The 18,859-nt window shown below is 40.0% G+C and overlaps 1 protein-coding gene and 1 non-coding gene across 2 annotated transcripts; both read left to right on the top strand.

Moving 5' to 3' along the window:
• Window positions 1–5,410: 5,410 nt before the first annotated feature.
• On the top strand, window positions 5,411–5,797 carry LOC121025454 (non-histone chromosomal protein HMG-17-like). The gene has a single exon (XM_040468001.1). The coding sequence runs from the start codon at window positions 5,411–5,413 to the stop codon at window positions 5,666–5,668; it is 258 nt and encodes an 85-aa protein (XP_040323935.1). The 3' UTR covers window positions 5,669–5,797.
• A 1,016-nt stretch (window positions 5,798–6,813) lies between these two features.
• LOC121025491 (U6 spliceosomal RNA) lies at window positions 6,814–6,917 on the top strand. The gene has a single exon (XR_005788074.1). It is a non-coding gene; the product is annotated as a U6 spliceosomal RNA (small nuclear RNA).
• The last annotated feature ends 11,942 nt before the right edge of the window (window positions 6,918–18,859 follow it).

Raw genomic sequence — 18,859 nt, 5'->3', positions numbered from 1 at the left:
GGCAAGCAAAGTGACATCAACGCAGGTGACATGAGATGTGGTTCATGAAAAGGTCTTCAAAGGGGCACCTGGGTGGCTCAGTCGGTTAAGCATCCGACTTTGGCTCAGGTCATGATCTCGCGGTTCGTGAGTTCAAGCACTGCATCGGGCTCCACCCAGACAGTGCAGAGTCTGCTTGAGATTCTCTCCACCCCCCACACCTCTGCCCCTCCTTGCTTGCTTGCTTGCTCTCTCTCTCTCTCAAAATAAATTAACTTAAAAAAAAAGAAAAGTAAAGGTCTTCAAAGGTGTGACGGATTAGGAGAGATCAGCAAGGTTTCTGGGGGAGGACAAGTAACTTTTTCAAAACCTACCACTTATTGAATGTTTACCATGTGTCAGGCACAATACCTTCACATTATTTCTATTAAGCAAGTATCGGTTTTACCCCTCATTTTACAGATGAGGATCTGAGGATCTAACGACTTACATTATTTGCCCAAGTTCACATAAGGTGATAAGTATGGGGCCAGAAGTCAAACCCAAATTAGCCTGACTCTAGAGTCCATGCTCTTAACTACTCTTGCCTCCAAAATGATCCTATGCTCTGGGGCAAGATGGCTGAGCTAAATGGAAAGACGAGTTGGAAAAGAATTAGAGGGGATTCACATACGTGGTTATCTCTCTCTCCACTGGTATCTAGGGTTCATGCAAATCTGACTCTAAAGAGTCCTTGAGTGCCTTCTTTCCCCTCTAAACACATAGACTCCACTAATTGCCAGTAGAATGGAAAGCCAGGAATCTCTCCCTCAGTTCTGATAAAGTTAGCTCAAGTTTCAAACAACTCTAAGAATTTTTAGTTCAAGCAACAATTCTGTTTCTATGGAAACATGTAAGGGCAAACTGTAGGAACTACAGCACAGGCAGGCTTCACCTCCACCCTACAAGCTACAAAGCTCTTTTTCCCTTTAAATTAAAGGAACCCTATGTAAACAAGCCTTCATGGCTGGGCAGCTTGGGGGTTGTTGGGAAGGAAGGGATTTAACAATAATGGAATTATAAGAACAGCTTGAATTCAACAGAGTTCCAGGCCCTCTGAACTACTTAACTCAGGCCTCTCCTTTGATATATCAGGTTTCTTTGGTGTATAAATATTAGACTCTTCAATCTCTAGCAATACACTACCATGAGATGTAATTATTTGGTGGACAGTAAGTGGCTAATTTGTGCCTGAGCTGAACCATCTGCAACCTCCTTTGAAAGAGCCAAACCTCAACTAACCAGAATCCAATTAAGTGGAGTCCTCAACTAACTGCATCAACCTTTTGCAGAGAGAGATTGACTATGATAAGACAAAACTATCAAAGAAATGCAATACAATATGGGTGTACTGGAAGGGGTAATCTGTATAGCTGTGTGATTTGGAGCAACTTCATTATACTCTCTATTCCTCTATTTCTTCATGTAGGTAGTCGTTGTTAGCAGGATTAAATGACATAGTTTACGTAGGATACTTCACACAACACCTGGAACTCAGTAAGCATGCAAATCTTAGCATATATTTATACTCTATAAAGCCATACAAAACCATCATCCGGGGTCATTCTGGTGTGAGTCCCCATCCACCCCTCTCCTTTTCCATCCCCATTTCCAAGGGTAAACAGTGATCTCTGATAGTGTGAAAAATGTTCTTGATGCCTAGCAAGGGCTTTCTTTATCATCAAAGAATCTGTGATATTACTTTCTGAAGCAGGAAAGAGCCTAAACATTTTTCAATAGTTGATGAGGAGTAAAGCGAAAATAATATTCAGGTTCCATTTACCTTCCTACTTTCAATCTCACTGCCCCCATATTCCCCCCAAATGAACTGATCTGATCTTTAGCCTATGTGCAATGTGAACCACACATTTTGCACCAACTGACTTCATATTACAATTGAACAACCCAGTCTCTGTAACAGTGTGTTTGTCTCAAGCTCTGCAGAAACGGATAGGTCTGTGAAGTTGTCTAAGTACAGCATCATGCCCAATTAGGCACTTAATTGGGCACCACTTGCTGCTGATGATAATTATCATTATTATTCCCACTACCAGCCTGAGGCAAAATTGTTGAAAAGGCAAGTTGTTTTCCTAGCCCCAAATACCCAATGGGCAGGTCTTTCCTCCGTGGTGTTTCCTCTCCTTGTTCCCTCAGGTGACCAGTGCCCCAAACCTTCTCCCACACCCATTCACACGGAGGTATAAGGGACCAGTGACAGTTAAAAGTGCATTTAAAGAGACAGATGGAATGATAGGTCTTCAGATGAGTTTGAAACATCACAAAGTATTCCAGGAGATGGTAAAAGGACAAAAAGACCTAGGGGAACCCTTAACCTCACACAACCTAGGCATGTGCTCCTCCAAAGTCAGAAGAATCAACCTCAAAAACAGAAACATAGAGCTACACAGTATACTCACAATTTCTCAGTGAGTCAATACTACCAAGAAGGTCTAGGAAAATTAAACCAATATGTAGATGATGGCAACAGTTTGCCTGATGTCATATAAGGAATACCAAAATATCTATCCCAATGGTCATCAAGGGCAATTTCAAATGGTAAGTTACGTAAGTGATATGTTAAATCATTCAGAGCCATGAAAACCATAGTTCAGATTTTCCTATAAGTCCTCAAGCAAAGAAAATACCCTGGGAAACTGATACACCAGATAGCTACCCTTTGATTTAAAAGACTGGGAGAGAAGGGCTATCAGGAACTGTCTCAAGTTGAGATGACAACTTGTGATGGAGGCACTAGGCTTGCTGGACTTCCTTTTTCCTTCCTTTATTCCTTCTAGCAGGGGGGGAAACAGGGCAAGACAACTACAAAAAAGGACTACTTCAGTTTACTTCGGACCAGCTCTGCCCTGGACTCAGGTCTCCTTTCTCAAATTGACGATCAGTCCACACGCTTTCACTTTTTACAAATTCCCCCAAACCACTTAACACAGTTAAAAATCTCCAGCTGAGTTTCCATCAGTACTCTCTGTGGAAAGAAGATACCAAATGAAAGTGAAACTGTGCATGTCTGGCCCCATGAAGGGTGAAATACTTGGATAACATATTGGACATTTCGAATACCTTCCATTTTCTGCTGAGGCAGCTGACTTGCTGGGAACACGTTCTTTGAGAAGGAAAAAGTTAAGTGCTCTATTCCAGATCCTCAGTGGGGCAGTGAGCTTGACAGAACATCAACTAGAGGAACCCAATTAGCGTAGTTTTCACCATGACAACCAGGGCATCTTCCTAAGAAATCAGTGGGGTTCACACATGAAAGGGGAAGAAGGGAGAAGAATGTCAGAGAAAGTGCTGACTTTGAAAGACCCCTTTTTGAAATGAGCCAAAATTATTCATTTCCTCAAAACGTCTACAAATGGAGAATTATTCCTGTCAATGACGTGACATTCATTTAGCTCACGTACGCACAGTTTCTGGATGGTGGAAGGCATCAACAAGAGCAGGAGTCTGAGAAAGTGTCCCACATATATGCATGGTTTATAAATCACCTGGAGTAGGGGCATTAGGACAGGACAGATCCAAACACAGCTCTGTAAGTATCATGCAGTTGAAGAGATGCAGACATCACTGAAATTCTAATCCATAAGTTAAAAGGTGTTATCTTCATGAATTCTCATTCATGAATTACTAGCATTGCTAAAAAATTTCCCATCTCAAATGCTCTCTTCTCCCCTCCCCTACATCAATCCAAAAACTCAAATTCCTATCCCATAAAGCCATCTTTACAAAATCATCTGAAGTTCCATGGATCAATCTTTTTTTTCACAACTTATATTAGATAAAAAGTTCACACCACATACCTGAATATTAGATTCTATGTTATTTTATAAACTATTTACTGTATTTATATCATATTTCCCATTGTGACCATAGTTTCTTCAAGGGCATACTACTTCTGTACCCCCAAAGCACCACATGAGATTAGGTTAGAGTAAATGCCTAATAAAAATGTACATGGTGCTTGATTACTTAGAGAGTTCATGCACAACAGTCTAATTTAAAGCTGACTACATGACCTTGAACTTAGTGCCTCTATTACTACAGCAGGAAATAAGACTGTCCTTCTGTGTTCTCCATAGAAAATGAGGGGAAGGAACACTGGTGGCAAGAATTTGCTACCACTGTGGATTTCCTTTCTGCATATTACTGGGATTAAGAAGAAGAAAAGGATGACTCATCATTTGCAGTCCAGTCGCAGTGGGTATTTATAGCTGACTCTAGAAATAGTGTTCTCACAACTGCATGCCTTCATTCTATCCTTCCTTCAAGGCTCAACTTAGGTGTTACTTCCTCCATGATTCCTTCCTTGCTGCTTCATCCAGGACTCTTATCTCTTCTGAACTACCAGAGCATTTTAATTTTCCTCCTTTCATGACATATGACCTTCTACCTTGTACCATTTACGTTCTTGTTTCCTCTCCCTAGGAGACAGACACAGTGACATAATAGGTACACAATACTAGTAATAGCTAACACTTACTGAATATGTTCTATTTACTTTGCAAGGACTTTACATACATTATTTGATTTAATACTCAAAGCAATCATGTTGAGGTAAATATTAGGCACAATATCTCAGTTTTACAAACAAGAAACTAAGGCTTGGAAAGATTAAGTAATTTGCCCCAGATCATACAATATGCATCATAGGTAAAATTTGATTTGAGGGTCAGTAGTGTTAAAAACTGTACTATAATAACTCTTAATAAATGGTGAATAAATGAAGGAAGAAATGTAGTGAATTAAAATATATAACTGTCTTACCCAAGCCACGTGTTCTCATTTAGGCTAAGACTGAACAAGGATCTGGTACCATCTACTAGTAGAATAATTAGACCCAATGTCAAAAGCAAGAGATCAAATAATAGTCTTTTAATGCCACCTATTATTCATCCAAGGAGAGCCCTGGTTTATGTTTTCAGTATCTCCTTGATCTGCAAACTATCCAAAGTTCATACCTGAAAATTTTGCATTAACTGCCCACCAAGAATACACTGGAATTTTGGAACTACCCTCTCTTCATTCAGGCCAGGTAATCAAGTTCTGGGCAAGGTGAATCTACTAAGATCAGCTAAAATTTCATTAATTTTCATAAAACTGCTGAAATACAATCCACCACCAGTGGATTGACTCTAGAGTCAGCATAAGATGGGCCTTGCCTGCACATATGCTATATTCAGTCAGTCAAATAGCAGCATTTTCACTCACTCAATCAACAGTAGTTAGTGACCAAAAGAGTAGGCGTATAAATGTTTGGTATAAAAATGTTGAGGAGCCATGTGAAGAAGTAGAGGTGAGAACGACCCCCGGACCGACCAAAGCCCATGCGCCACTGCATCCCCATGTCCAGCACCTATGTCCCACCACTGTCACCACCATGCCCATGAGAGAGGCTGAAGGGGATGCTAAAGGAGATAAAGCCAAGGTGAAGAATGAGCCACAGAGAAGATCCGCAAGGTTATCTGCTAAACCTGCTCTTGCAAAGCCAGAGTCCAAACCTAAAAAGGCCCCTGCAAAGAAGGGGAAGAAGGTACCCAAAGGGAACAAGGGAAGAGCTGATGCAGAAAACGGAGGTGCCACAAGAGACCAGGCGCAGAAAGGTGCTGGAGATGCCAAGTGTGTGCATTATGGGTAACTGTGTACTTCTGGTGACTGTACAGTTTGAAATACTATTTTTTATCAAGTTTTATAAAACTGCATAATTTTGTTTTACTTTTTTTAAGCTATGTTGTTAGCACACAGAACGTTTCAGTGTTGTTTTGGGGGAAGGGCATACGTCAGTAGAATATCTCTGAAGCTAGACTGATACAAGGGGAAAAACACCATCCCCTTCTAGTTCTGAGGAACTTCCCCTTGGTTCCCAGGAGGAGGGATTCCTTGATGTTGACACACATTAGTCACTTTGGCACAAACGCCTTGTGGTGTGGAAAAACTAAAATTCATTTTTATGTCCGCTTCTCCTCTGCCTTCAACATAAGCTTATCTCCCTTAAACCCAGAGACCTGTTGGAACCTGACCCCAAGAAATGGTTCCCAGTATGTAAAGCAATCTGGACGTTAGTGTCACCATTGAGATGGCATCCCTCAAAAGGGTTCCCATTTTATTTTTTATTTTTTTTTAAATTTTTTTTTCAACGTTTATTTATTTTTGGGACAGAGAGAGACAGAGCATGAACGGGGGAGGGGCAGAGAGAGAGGGAGACACAGAATCGGAAGCAGGCTCCAGGCTCTGAGCCATCAGCCCAGAGCCTGACGCGGGTCTCGAACTCACAGACCGCGAGATCGTGACCTGGCTGAAGTCGGACGCTTAACCGACTGCGCCACCCAGGCACCCAGAAGTGTTCCTATTTTAGTTTGTAGAGCTTCAGATTGGTAATTCTGCCATTTTCATTTCCTGAAAGTCGGGGCTGGCTTGTAAAAAGTTGTTAAACAACATGCAAATGTGAAATGTCAACCCTCAGTCTAAACTTTCCCTGTTCAGAGCATCAAACGAAAACTTCACTGGGTTTTATAGTGGCCTCCTGATTTTGGTAGTCCATTGAAGAAGGGAGTTTGAAAGTTGTTGTATACTGTTAACAATTGTCTGCCCATGTCCTGCCTGAAATACCATGATTGTTTATGAGAAGTATCTTTAATAAAGCTGGATACACTTTGGTTTGGGAAAAAAAAATTGAGGGGAACCTACCTGGCTCAGTCAGAAGAGCATACAACTCTTGGATCTTGGGGTCATGAGTTTGAGCCCCATGTTGGGTATAGAGATTACTTTAAAAAGTATTTTTTAGTGCTCGCTTCGGCAGCACATATACTAAAATTGGAATGATACAGAGAAGATTAGCACGGCCCCTGTGGAAGGATGACACGCAAAAAGTATTTTTTAATGTTTGTTTATTTTTGACAGAGAGAGAGAGAGAGAGAGAGAGAGAGAGAGAGGGCACACAAGCAAGGGAGGGGCAGAGAGAGAAAGCAAGACACAGAATCCAAAGCAGGTTCCAGGCTCCAAGCTATCAGTACAGAGTCGAACACGGGCCTCAAACTCATAAACTGTGAGATCGTGACCTGAGCTGAAGTCAGACACTCAATGAACTGAGTCACCCAGGTGCCCCTCAAAAAATAAAAACTTAAAAAAAAAATTATTAACTATAATACTTTAGCGTTTATCTGAAGTCTTTCACAGCGGCAGGCCCACAACTGACCATGGGCAACATCCCCCTGGATATGCAATGTGGATAACTAGGCCAGAACACAAATATCATTTGTCCAGAAAAAAAATTCTGTTCTCTGGCCATTCCATTGTACAGATAGTACAGAGTATTTCAGAGGACACATGCTGATGCCACCCAGCCTGAATTCAAATCCTGGCACTGCAATCTTTAACAAACTACTTAACCCACTCTGTGCCTCCATTACCCTATTTCAAAGATGGGATAATAATAGTATCTACTTTACAGAACTATAAGGATTAAATGAGTTATATGTGCAAAACACTGGCCACAAATAAGTGTTATATAAACATTGCTATACTTATTCTAATATAGAACTATTTCTTAATATTCAAGACCTACATAGTTCAGTAGTTCTCAACCAGGGACAATTTTGTCTTGCAGGAGACACTTAGCAATCTCTGGAGACATTTTTGGTTGTCATCAAAAAAGGGGATAGGGGAATGGTACTGGCTTCTAGGGGGTTTAGTCGAGGGACAATGCTAAACATCCTACAATGCACAAAACAGGCCTCTACAACAAAGAATTCTCTGGCCCAGGGCACCTGGGTGGCTCAGTTGGTTAAGCATTCGACTTCAACTCAGGTCATGGTCTTGGAGTCCATGGGTTCGAGCTCTGCATCAGGCTCTGTGCTGACAGCCCAGAGCCTGGAGCCTGCTTCGGATTCTGTATCTCCCTCTCTCTCTGCCCTCCCCTGTTCATGCTCTGTCTCTCCCTCTCTCTCAAAAATAAGTAAAGATTAAAGAAATTTTAAAAAAAGAATTCTTTGGCCCAAATTATTAATAGTACCAAGGTTGAAAAACCCTGCATAGAGGCAATCTCCACTTTACTAAAAACTCAATGGAGCAAAACTCCAAGGGACAAATGCCCATAAATAACAGATGATCATTTCATTTCACAAAGCCTTCACCAAAGGATCCTTTCAATACAAGAACTCAATATGTTTATGGGTAGCTGATAGATTAATTATACCTTCCTTCATATAATACATTTGATTAGAAATATAGACATATTTTTACATATTTTATACCTACATATCAGTGGAAATTTTATACATTCAATCCTAGTTATTTTTTTTAAGTTTATTTACTTATTTTGAGAGAGAACACATGAGTGCATATGTAGGGGAGGGGTGGGGGGAGAGGGGAGAGAGAGAATCTCAAGCAGGCTCTGTGCTGTCAGAGCAGAACATCAACTATGAGATCATCACCTGAACTGAGATCAAAAGTCAGATACTCAACAGGCTGAGCTAGCAACCCAGATGCCCCAAATTTAATCCTAGTTAATGTATTAAAGGCAAACTGTGCATAGAAATCTTTTTGTCAATGATTTCAAAATACAAATAGTTACTCTCTCATTTCAATATTTAGGTCATCTTAAAGAAGCCAACTGTAATCGACAGGAAGTAAGAGAAAAACTTAAAAGTCCACATCTTATACATCATTGCCAGTCGAAGACAAAGCACATCTGAAACAATAAAGAGCAATGAGAGAGTTTGTATCAACATCCACTTCACAGGACCAACTTATAGAATGTGGCTCCTCTATAAAGCCAACTTTAATTATCTAGATATTGTCTAATCTACTTTATGATTGATTATTGACTGAGGATTCACCCAACATAGTCAAAACTCGTGTGTATGAGATGCTGCTCTACATTAACTGGTCAATCAGTGAAGCAAAAAGAAAAAAAGTCACCAAATTACCTTCTTGCAGTGTCTCGCCCCAACTCTTCCCAAACTATATATAACACTTATTTGGATTGGCTTTAGGTCTCATCCAGTTGTTTAGACTTTAAGTAAACAAATACTCCTTATTCCTGGAATTTCTATGTTCAGAACCACAGCTTGACTTTCCCTCTGCTTCAAGATGAATTGTATGCCCAATGTACCTATTGTATGCTCAGCGTTGTATATAAAAGAAGCTTAAGTCTCAAGCTTATTCACATGAAACAAAGGATAACTTATGAAAACATATAGTCAAGTTTTAGAATTGTTAGTTCAGACTGTGATTATGAGTTCAGATTATTAACCAACTTACAGAGCTAGAGTTCTCAAAGTGGACTGTAATGAGTTGCATCTTGAGGACTAGAGGGAAGAATGTGAATTGGTCCTTGGAACAATGCTGACATGAGTTCAAATCCCAAGTCCACTATTCCTTAGCTACTTAACTTTGAGCAAGTTACTTAACCTTTCTGAATCTCAGTGTCCCCATGTGTTTTAGAATGAAGATAATAATATCTTCCACATTGGGTGGTTGTGAGGATTAATCAAGATAATGAAGATTAAAGAAAATAACACAGTGCAAGTCATATTAGATAGGGTGGCCACAAGTCCCTGTGTGTACCAGTTACACATTATCTATATGTTCCCCTACACTGCACAAATTTAATTTTTTTCATTTTTCTGGAATAATCCTTCTTGTTAGTGGTTGGAAATCACTTAACCAGTATCTGAGATTTGGGGTCTTAAACTATTGTTATACAGACTCCTTATGCATAAGATTATAAAAGAAAAAAATGTCTCAAAAGAGATCATTCAGGTAACTTCTATTCAGTGTGTATAGGCACTGTGTGGCAATTCTTTAAGTAATCATTAATTGCAAACCAAAGCTTTTTTAATCCTTGGTATTTTGTCATTATTAAGAAGAGAAGGAGGGTTAGAGGAAAAAGGGAAAGAGAAAGATGAGGTGGAGAAGGAAAAAAAAGAGAAAAAGGAGAAAATAGAGAATGGTGAAGACTGACATAGACAGAAAGGTAATCCAGGCAAAGATCAGCACAAACAGACAAAGGCAAGAATGAGTAGATTAAGCATAAAATGATCCATCTGATTGGATCACAAGGAGTACCTTTGGTGTTAATGAGGCATCTTTTGATGCACAAAGAGAATGAAAATTGTTACTTGCTACCAAGTAACTACTTCCATTTTGGGAAGTTAAACCTTTGAAATAACATATGCCAGCTCCTTTGTAATTCTAACTCTTTTCCCTTTCCATCCCTTTGGAAAAGGCAAATGTCCATTAATTTTGGAAAACACATTCAAAATCTGCCAAGTTCATCACCAGTCCTGGTCAATGAACTGATTGCCCCCAGGTACTTGCCCTTGGACTAGAGGTTATTGGCTTCCCACTACTCTAAGCACTACCAGCAATTTCCACTCACAGTAGGTTGCACCACTCTTCCTTGAAATGTATTACCCTCCTAGGTAAAAAGCAAGAGGCTAGAATGTTGATAAACTGCCAGTTAATTTGTAATGTCCACCACCTCAAAATCTGTGAAAGCTCGCACAAGCCAGGTATGTGAATTGATCAACCCCACAATTCGGCATTTCATATGAGTATCAGAGATTTTATTTAAAATTCTAACACAATTACCTTTGTATTTTGGCTCACTTCCTATTCAGATTCGGCCAAATAAAATCAATTACCCAAAAAGGTTTTCAACTTATTTATTGCTGAGAGAAAGAGGGAGAGGCAAAAAGAAAAGGGAAGGGAAAGAAAGAAAAAGAAAGGAAAAGGAAGAGAGGAACAACAAATTTCATATTATGAATTAATCTGAGGTTTTTTTCTTGGGGAACCAAGCAGATAATCCAAAATTAATTAAACCATTTTCCCTCAGCTGGGGAGCCTGAGTGGCTCAGTCAGTTAAGCATCCCAACTCTTGGTTTCAGCTCAGGTCATGATCTCATGGTTCATGAGTTCAAGCCCAGCACAAAGCCTGCTTGGGATTCTCTCTTTCTCCCTATCTCTCTCTTCCCCTTTATCCACTCACTCAATCTCTCTCTTTCTCTCTCTCTCTCTCTCAAAATAAATAAACATTAAAAAAAACTATCTCCCTCAGCTTACAACCCTATGTAAGCTCTAATTCCCAGCACCCTGACCGGCTTGCAGAGAGCAGTAGTGAATAACAGACAACCACCTCCCAGCACAGACACTGATGTCTGCCCATCTTAGTGCCCTCTCTGCTTTCAGTACTTATTGAACCAGAGACTTCTCAGAGATGGACAGCCTGACTCTTCCGGTTATAGCACAACTTCAGTTTCAAAGGGCAACAGAGCCAGTATGTGGCAAATATGTCAAGCAATGGAGTCTATCTTTAGTACCCATACCACATCCCTAACCCATCTGTGTCCCCTAAATTGTCACCCTACTACCACCTGTGCAGTGCTCTCTTGTATGATAAAATGGAAAGTTTGATGTCTCGAGAATCAACAATATGGATTTGTTCTACCACTTACTATGTGACTTTAGTCATGCTGCTAACTTCTCTAAGCCTCAGTTTAGTTATCAGTAAAATGGTGACAAGAACACCTGCTTCATAACATCATTATGCCAATTAACAAAAATTATTAAGACAACATTTTTAAGACAACATTTGGCACAGAATAGTCAAACAATAAATGGTAGCTATGAGAGCTATTACTACTACTGCCCAAGACCACCCCCTGCAAAAGCAGTCATGCCTTCTCCGAAAAGGGCTCCATCACTCATTCATTCAAGGTTAATGAACTAAAACCTACCCTGTGCCAAGCTATTGCTTCTGGGTATCAGAAGTATAGCAATGAACAAAAAAAGGTACCTGACAGAAACTGATACTCTAAACTGAGAATTATAATTCAGTCTTGTGATAAGAGAACCATAACCAGAATCTCAGGATATAAGAAGCACAGTCCAATCCCATGAAGGTGGAGAAAGGAAATCAGCAAGAACCAATCATGGTTATCTGAAATTCATAAGTTAGCAGGAAGGCTGAGACTCCTTAAGCACCAGAGTTCTGGCGTGTGGCCTGTGGGCTCTCTCTCGGCCCTCTCTTGGCCCTTTCTCACCCGCTCATTACCAGGCTTGAGAAGCAAAACAAATTAGAGCTCCAGTTGGTGATACAGAACCCACAGTGGTCAGTTTTGAGGCTGGGCTGGACTGTGCAGGTTGAACCCGGAGGTTTAATGTACCTCAGCTCTAATGAGGATTAAAAAGCAGGGTCTGACAACATGTAAGTAAACAAATGGTGTTCAATGATATAAGGTGCATAAATATGTACAAAGTAAACATGAAAACAGAATCATTTAGTCAACAAATATTACAGAACACCTACTACAATCAGGTGCTACACCGGGTACTGAGTAAAGCAAAGGAGACAGAAGGCCTTAATGGAGCTCACATCACAGTGGGGGGGAAGACTTCAGACACATGGACAGATAAATAATTACAAACAAGGAAAATTCCACCCACACCTCTCTCATTGCAAGCCAGATTCACTCATTCCATATACTATATATTCTATTCCCAGCAAAATCCAAGTGGGTAGGGGAAAAAGTGGTCATTTAGAGGGCTACTCCTCTCAGATAATACATGTACAATTTTAGAAGTGGCCATTTGAAGACAGTATTCCTCCCGAAGGAATGGCTGGGATGGCGACATTTGAGGCAGTGTGGCACACCAGTGGAAGCTGTATAGTTTAGGCCCTCATTTAACACACCTCACAACACACAGTGAGGCCATCTGTTCCTGCCCTAATGTTTCCTAAAGGGCGGACAGTGGAAAGAGCTGAGTCACGTCTGTCAAGTGTAAAGCATGAACATATTTTCGTGCTCCGTTTCCTTGACAAAAGATAACAGTCCTCTGGTATGGGGAAAACAATTATATTTTGCTGGTCATTCATTTATTTATGCATTCATGTATTCAACAAATACTTACTAAGTGCTTACAACACACCAAGCACTGTCAGGCACCAGGAGAAAAGAAAGACATGGTCCTTGCCCTCAGGAAACTCATAGTCTAACAGAAAAACAGACCACTAAACACACATGGTTAGGAGAGTACAATAAATCCTAGAAGGGAATAATCACAAAGCACTGAAAACATAATGTTAGAACACTTGACTGAGTCTGGGGGGAAAGGAGGAGACTAAGCAGAAAGGCTTCACAAAGCAGGAAGCATTTGAAAAATTAGTAAGAGCAGGCTAGACAAAGAAGGAAACCTTTCAGGCAGGGGAACAAGGGCAAAGAGATGTATACAAGAGACACAACATATTATGTATGTATGGGTTAGAAAACCATACAGCCTGGTACCCAAGACACTCCCAGTTTACTTCTGTTACCCAGGCAGAATTATAAATAGCAGCCCTTTTCATCCTCAAAATTGTCCCAGTTTGGACAATACATTATGTAGTGACCCTGCATATATGAAGAATTCCAAGTGGTTTGAGAGACAGCATGATAAGGCAGAAGTTGCATAGACTCCAGAGTCAAAAGTCTAAACCAAGACTAGGGATGACAGTTATTGGAAGACATTGATATTTGATTTGCCATTTTTTAATGTTTATTTTTAGTTTTTAGAGAGAGGGAGAGACAGAGCATGAGCGGGGGAGGGTCAGAGAGAGAGAGGGAGACATAGAATCCGAAGCAGGCTCCAGGCTCTGAGCTGTGAGCACAGAGTCCAATGTGGGGCTCGAACTCAAACCGTGAGATCATGACCTGAGCCAAAGTCGGACGCTTAACCGACTGAGCCACCCAGGTGTCACAATTTGCCATTTTAAAAATTCTAACCACAAAGTCAAGTTTCCAGCCCATGCATGCTACCTTCCTACATGAGTCTAGGCCATTAGATTCTATTTATACATTCTTAGGATCAGCTCTGCCATTTACTAAATGTATGGCCCAGGGCAAGTTGATTACTCTGATCCTCAGCTTCCCACCTAGAGAATGAAGATTCACTCAAACATTTAGCAAATAACTATATATTGATTTTATTGTGCTATGTACTGTGCTAGAATTATTTCTAAACTTGGTTCTTTACCTCATGGAGCTTATAATCTAATGACAGAGACTGATATATGACAAGCAATTAGAAGTTTACCAATTTGTTTTATGAGAGTAGCACAACCCTGATGTCAAAACTGATAAAGACAGGGGCTCCAGTGTGGCTCAGTCGGTTAAGTGTCTGCCTTCAACTCAGGTCATGATCTCATGGTTTGTGGGTTCGAGCCCTTCAGATCCTCTGTCTCCCTCTCTCTGCTTCTCTCCTGCTCACAATCTCTCTCTCTCTTCAAAAAATAAATACATAAAAAATTTTTAAAAACTGATAAAGACAACACTCATATGCATGTGCATGCACACACGTTCATACAATAAGGTAGTGACCCATCTCAGTTATGAGTATATCTAAAAATGCTAAATAAAATACTAGTCAATCAAATATAGCAATATATTAAGATTAAAATCTCATGACACCAGGCGCCTGGGTGACTCAGTCAGTTAAGCATCTGACTCTTGATTTCAGCTCAGGGCTTGTGAGTTCAAGCCTCGTGTCAGGCTCTGCACTGACAGCACAGAGCCTGCTTGGGATTCTCTCTTTCCCTCTCTCTCTGCCTCACTTACTCTCTCCCTCTCTTGAAATAAATAAATAAAAACTTAAAAAAAATCCCATGGCACCAAGGAAGATTTAATTCCTCAAATTCTCTTAATATTAGCAATGTACCATCACAATATATCCCACATCAATACAACAATGAAAAATATCTATATAACCCTCTTAGTGGCTATCAAAAGGTATTTACTTCATTCTAAGTTGTATTCCTCATAAAATCTTAGTAAACTTGAAATAGAAGGATAATCACTTAACATTATAAAGAATATTTTTATTTCAAAGTAAGAGCCAGCATCTCAATTAATAATGAATCTACAGCAGCTGTTCTATAATATCTAAATAGAAAAATTATTTTCAGAATTAGAGATAGTTAAAGAGCTGGTACATTAAAGATGCTTAATAATTGGTAACTGCCAGTACTATTGGGGATTATTATTATTGTCATCCTAATTATTGTTAAAGCTGCAGCACAAGACAAATGAATATTGGGTCATGGCTGAAAATTGGAGGGATAAAAGCCAGATCGTGGAGGGCCGTGTGTGCTATAGTAAAAAGATGGTGTTTTATGCTATATTTGAAAGGGGTTATAAGCAGAGCAGTTACATGGGCCCAAAAGCCTAGACTGGAGACAGAGACAAGGGAGTCAAGTCACAATGGCTATAGTCAAGAGTGTCTACAGGCATGTCTATGTTTAATAGATTATCATGACAATGGTGTAGAGCAGCATTGTAAGAAGACAAGAGTAGAATCCGGAAAAACAGTTATTCACTGAAAAACTGAACATGAGGTAAAAATGGTGGCTTGAAATGGAGGCATTAGAAAAATGGTGGCACTAGAGACGGATATATAGATACATTCAGAATATACCTAGAAGGCCAAGTATCCATGACTGTTAGTGGACAGGACATGGGGAGAGAAGAAAGAGGAGAAGTATAGACGTAGACAGACTACTCAGGGTTTTCAGGGCATGTTGAGATGATTTATATTTATTCCAACAGCAATGTGAGGACACTGAAGAGATGTAAGCAAGAATCTGATGTCATAAGATTTGTATTTTATGAAGCTCTTTCAACTGCTGGGTAGAAAATAGTTTGGAGAGCAAGAAGGCCAATTAGGAGTTACAACAGTCAAGGAAATGACTGAAACCGTTTAGTGCCTTTCTGGAAGTGGGTGGTCATTTACCAAAAGAAGAAATTCTGGAAGGAAAGTCAGTTTCAGAGGAACAATTATGAGTTTCATTTTGAAGCATCCAAAAGATGTCACATAAATAGCTGTGCACATGAGTCAGTAGCTCAGCCCAAAAGCCTGCACTGGAGATAGAGACAAAGGAGTCAAATCACAATGGCTATAGTGAAGAGTATGACTTGGAGGGTGCAAAGACTGGGGCTAAAAAGATCAGTTTGCTTTTGCTAACATAAGAATAAAAATTGTTACACTCTACACATACATAAAAATATTTTAAGAGATTTTAGTTGAGTTAATTTCTCCTAAAAAGGCAGGATATACAAGAAATCCCAACAGATCAGCCATGGAAATAAATTATACAGAAAATTTTTAAAGGAACACCCCATGGTGGCACTCTACACACACAACCTGTTCCCTAAGGCTCCCAGTCGAATTACAATAGTCTTTGTATTCTCCCCCTTAGGAACAAAGGGTGAAATTGGGTTGGTGATACTCTTAGAAATTTCTGAGGGTGAGAGACAGAGATGCAGCATGCTGGATTACAGAGCTGGTAATATGATAATTGCAAATTTCCATCCCCTCCAGAGCAGCAGCCACAGAGCATTTCTAACTGATTAGGCTGAAAGAACGGAGGCTTTGGCAGAAGCCACTCTCTACTTCCTCCAAGGCTACAGTTAGAATTAACACCCCAGTGTCCAGGAAAGTACTAAAACCACAATAAGCAGAAAAAAATGGGATACTGTGTGGCATTCATGAAAATCATGTAGCACAAGAGGTTTCTACTCACAATGAGAAACCAGATGAATAAAGGGGAGATAGGTTGGGGCTCCTGGGTGGCTCAGACAGTTAAACATCCAACTTCAGCTCAGGCCATGATCTCACGGTTCGTGGGTTTGAGCCCCACATCGGGCTCTGTGCTGACAGCTCAGAGCCTGGAGCCTGCTTCGGATTCTGTGTCTCCCTCTCTCTCTGCCTCTTCCCCCTTGCACTTTGTCTAGCTCTGTCTCAAAAACAAACATTAAAAAAAGGGAGGGAGATAGGTCAAATGTTTGAGAGCAAGGTCATCGTCTACTAAAATATATTATGTAGTTCAATAATTAAAACTATTTGTTAATAAAGAAAAACTAGATACATAGATCACTGAGAGAGAATAGAACGAAAATAGATCTAACCAAAATATAAAAATTGGTTGATATAAAAGTGGCATCTCAGGTTGATAAAGAGGGATTCTTCAATAAATAGTTTGCATCAACTGGCCAATTATTTGAAATATGAGAAACATGCACCCCTACCCCACTCCTTAAATCAAAGTAAAATGGATTGGATTAAAATGCTTACAAACACTAAAATTAAGAGAGATCAGGTGTTGTTGAAAAAAGATGACTTCAGCTTTGAATTACCTCGGACCATCCAAGTTGAGCTACTGGGAAGGCACTTAAGAAGAGTGTGACATTCAGGAAAGAGGTAAAAGCTGACGACAGATATTTCAAAATCATCTGCATATACAGAGTAATTTAAGCCATCAGGATAGAGGAGATTGAAAAATTACATGGTGTGAGAAGAGGGTCTGAACAAAACTATAAAAACACCTACATTTAAGAGATGAACTGAAATAGGCATGAAGTTTCACCAAAGTCATAGGTTTGAGAAGGGAGTGGCCAGCAATGTCAAATGTTTCTACGAGGATAAGTAAGATAAACAGAAAAGTATCTACTGGACATCGTACAAGGAAAATAGTAAAAGTATATTTATATGAATGATGATAAAAACAGCTTATTTAAGGGGCGCCTGGGTGGCTCTGTCGGTTAAACATCCAACTTCGTCTCAGGTCATGATCTCACAGTCCATGAGTTCGAGCCCCGCGTCGGGCTCTGTGCTGACAGCTCAGAGCCTGGAGCCTGTTTCAGATTCTGTGTCTCCCTCTCTCTCTGCCCCTCCCCCACTCTTGCTCTGTCTCTGTCTCTCTCAAAAATAAATAAAGATTTTAAAAAATCTTTAAAATAAAACAGCTTATTTAAGTGCATTAAGGACTGAAAAGTATAGACAGTGAGTACAGAGAATTCATTCACCAAGTGTGGAATTAAGGGGAGGAGAATGAAGTAACCTAAATGTCTATCAATAGATGAATGGATAAAGTTGTACTATATGTACACAAAGGAGTATTACTCAGCCATAAGAAAGAATGAGATCCTGCTATTCACAACATGGATGGAGCTAGAGGGCATAATGTTAAGTGAAATAAGTCAGAGAAAGACAAACACCATATGATTTCACTTCTGTGTGGTATCTGAAAATTAAAACAAACCAAATAATAGGTTCATAAATATAGAGAACAAACAGGCTGCTGACAGAGAGGAGGGGAAGGGGGAATGGGTGAAATAGTAGAAGAGGATTAAGAGGCACAAACTTCCAGGTAAAAAAATAAACAGGTCACAAGGATGTGAAGTACAGCAAAGGGAATGGAGTCAATAATATTGTAATAACTTTGCATGGTGACACGTGGTAACTATAATTGCAGGAGAAGAAAAGAGGAGAATTATAGAGGGCAATTGAGAGAGGTGTTATGGATTGACTTGTGTCCCTCAAAAAGATATGCTAAAGTCCTAATCCTGAGTACCTCAGAAGGTGACCTTATTTGGAAATAGTCACTGCAGATATAATTAGTTAAGATCAGTTCATGGAGTACGATAAGCCCTTAATCCAAAATAAGGGTGTCCTTATAAGAAAATCAAATGCCATGTGAAGACAGACACACACAGGGAGAATGCCATGAGAAAAGAGGAAAGATCGGTGATATAGCTCCAAGTGAAAGAACACCAAGGATCAAAGTGGCCACCACCAAAAACTATGAAGAGGTAAGGAAGAGGTCTAGCTAGAGAAGTGTCTCAGAGGTAGCATGGCCCTGTCAACATCTTGATTTCAGAATTCCATCCTCCAGAAAGGTGAGAGAATAAATTTATGTTGTTTCAAGCCATCCAGTTTGTGGTACTTTGTTACAATAGCCCTAGGAAACGAATACATTGGGGGATGCAAAGAAAGTGCTATTGTTGTTGTTGTTTAT

The sequence above is a fragment of the Herpailurus yagouaroundi genome, unplaced genomic scaffold, assembly GCF_014898765.1.
Source record: "Herpailurus yagouaroundi ecotype Mexico unplaced genomic scaffold, PumYag 67641, whole genome shotgun sequence".
Classification (NCBI taxonomy): Eukaryota; Metazoa; Chordata; class Mammalia; order Carnivora; family Felidae; genus Herpailurus; species Herpailurus yagouaroundi.
This window is presented reverse-complemented; position numbering and strand designations above follow the sequence as displayed.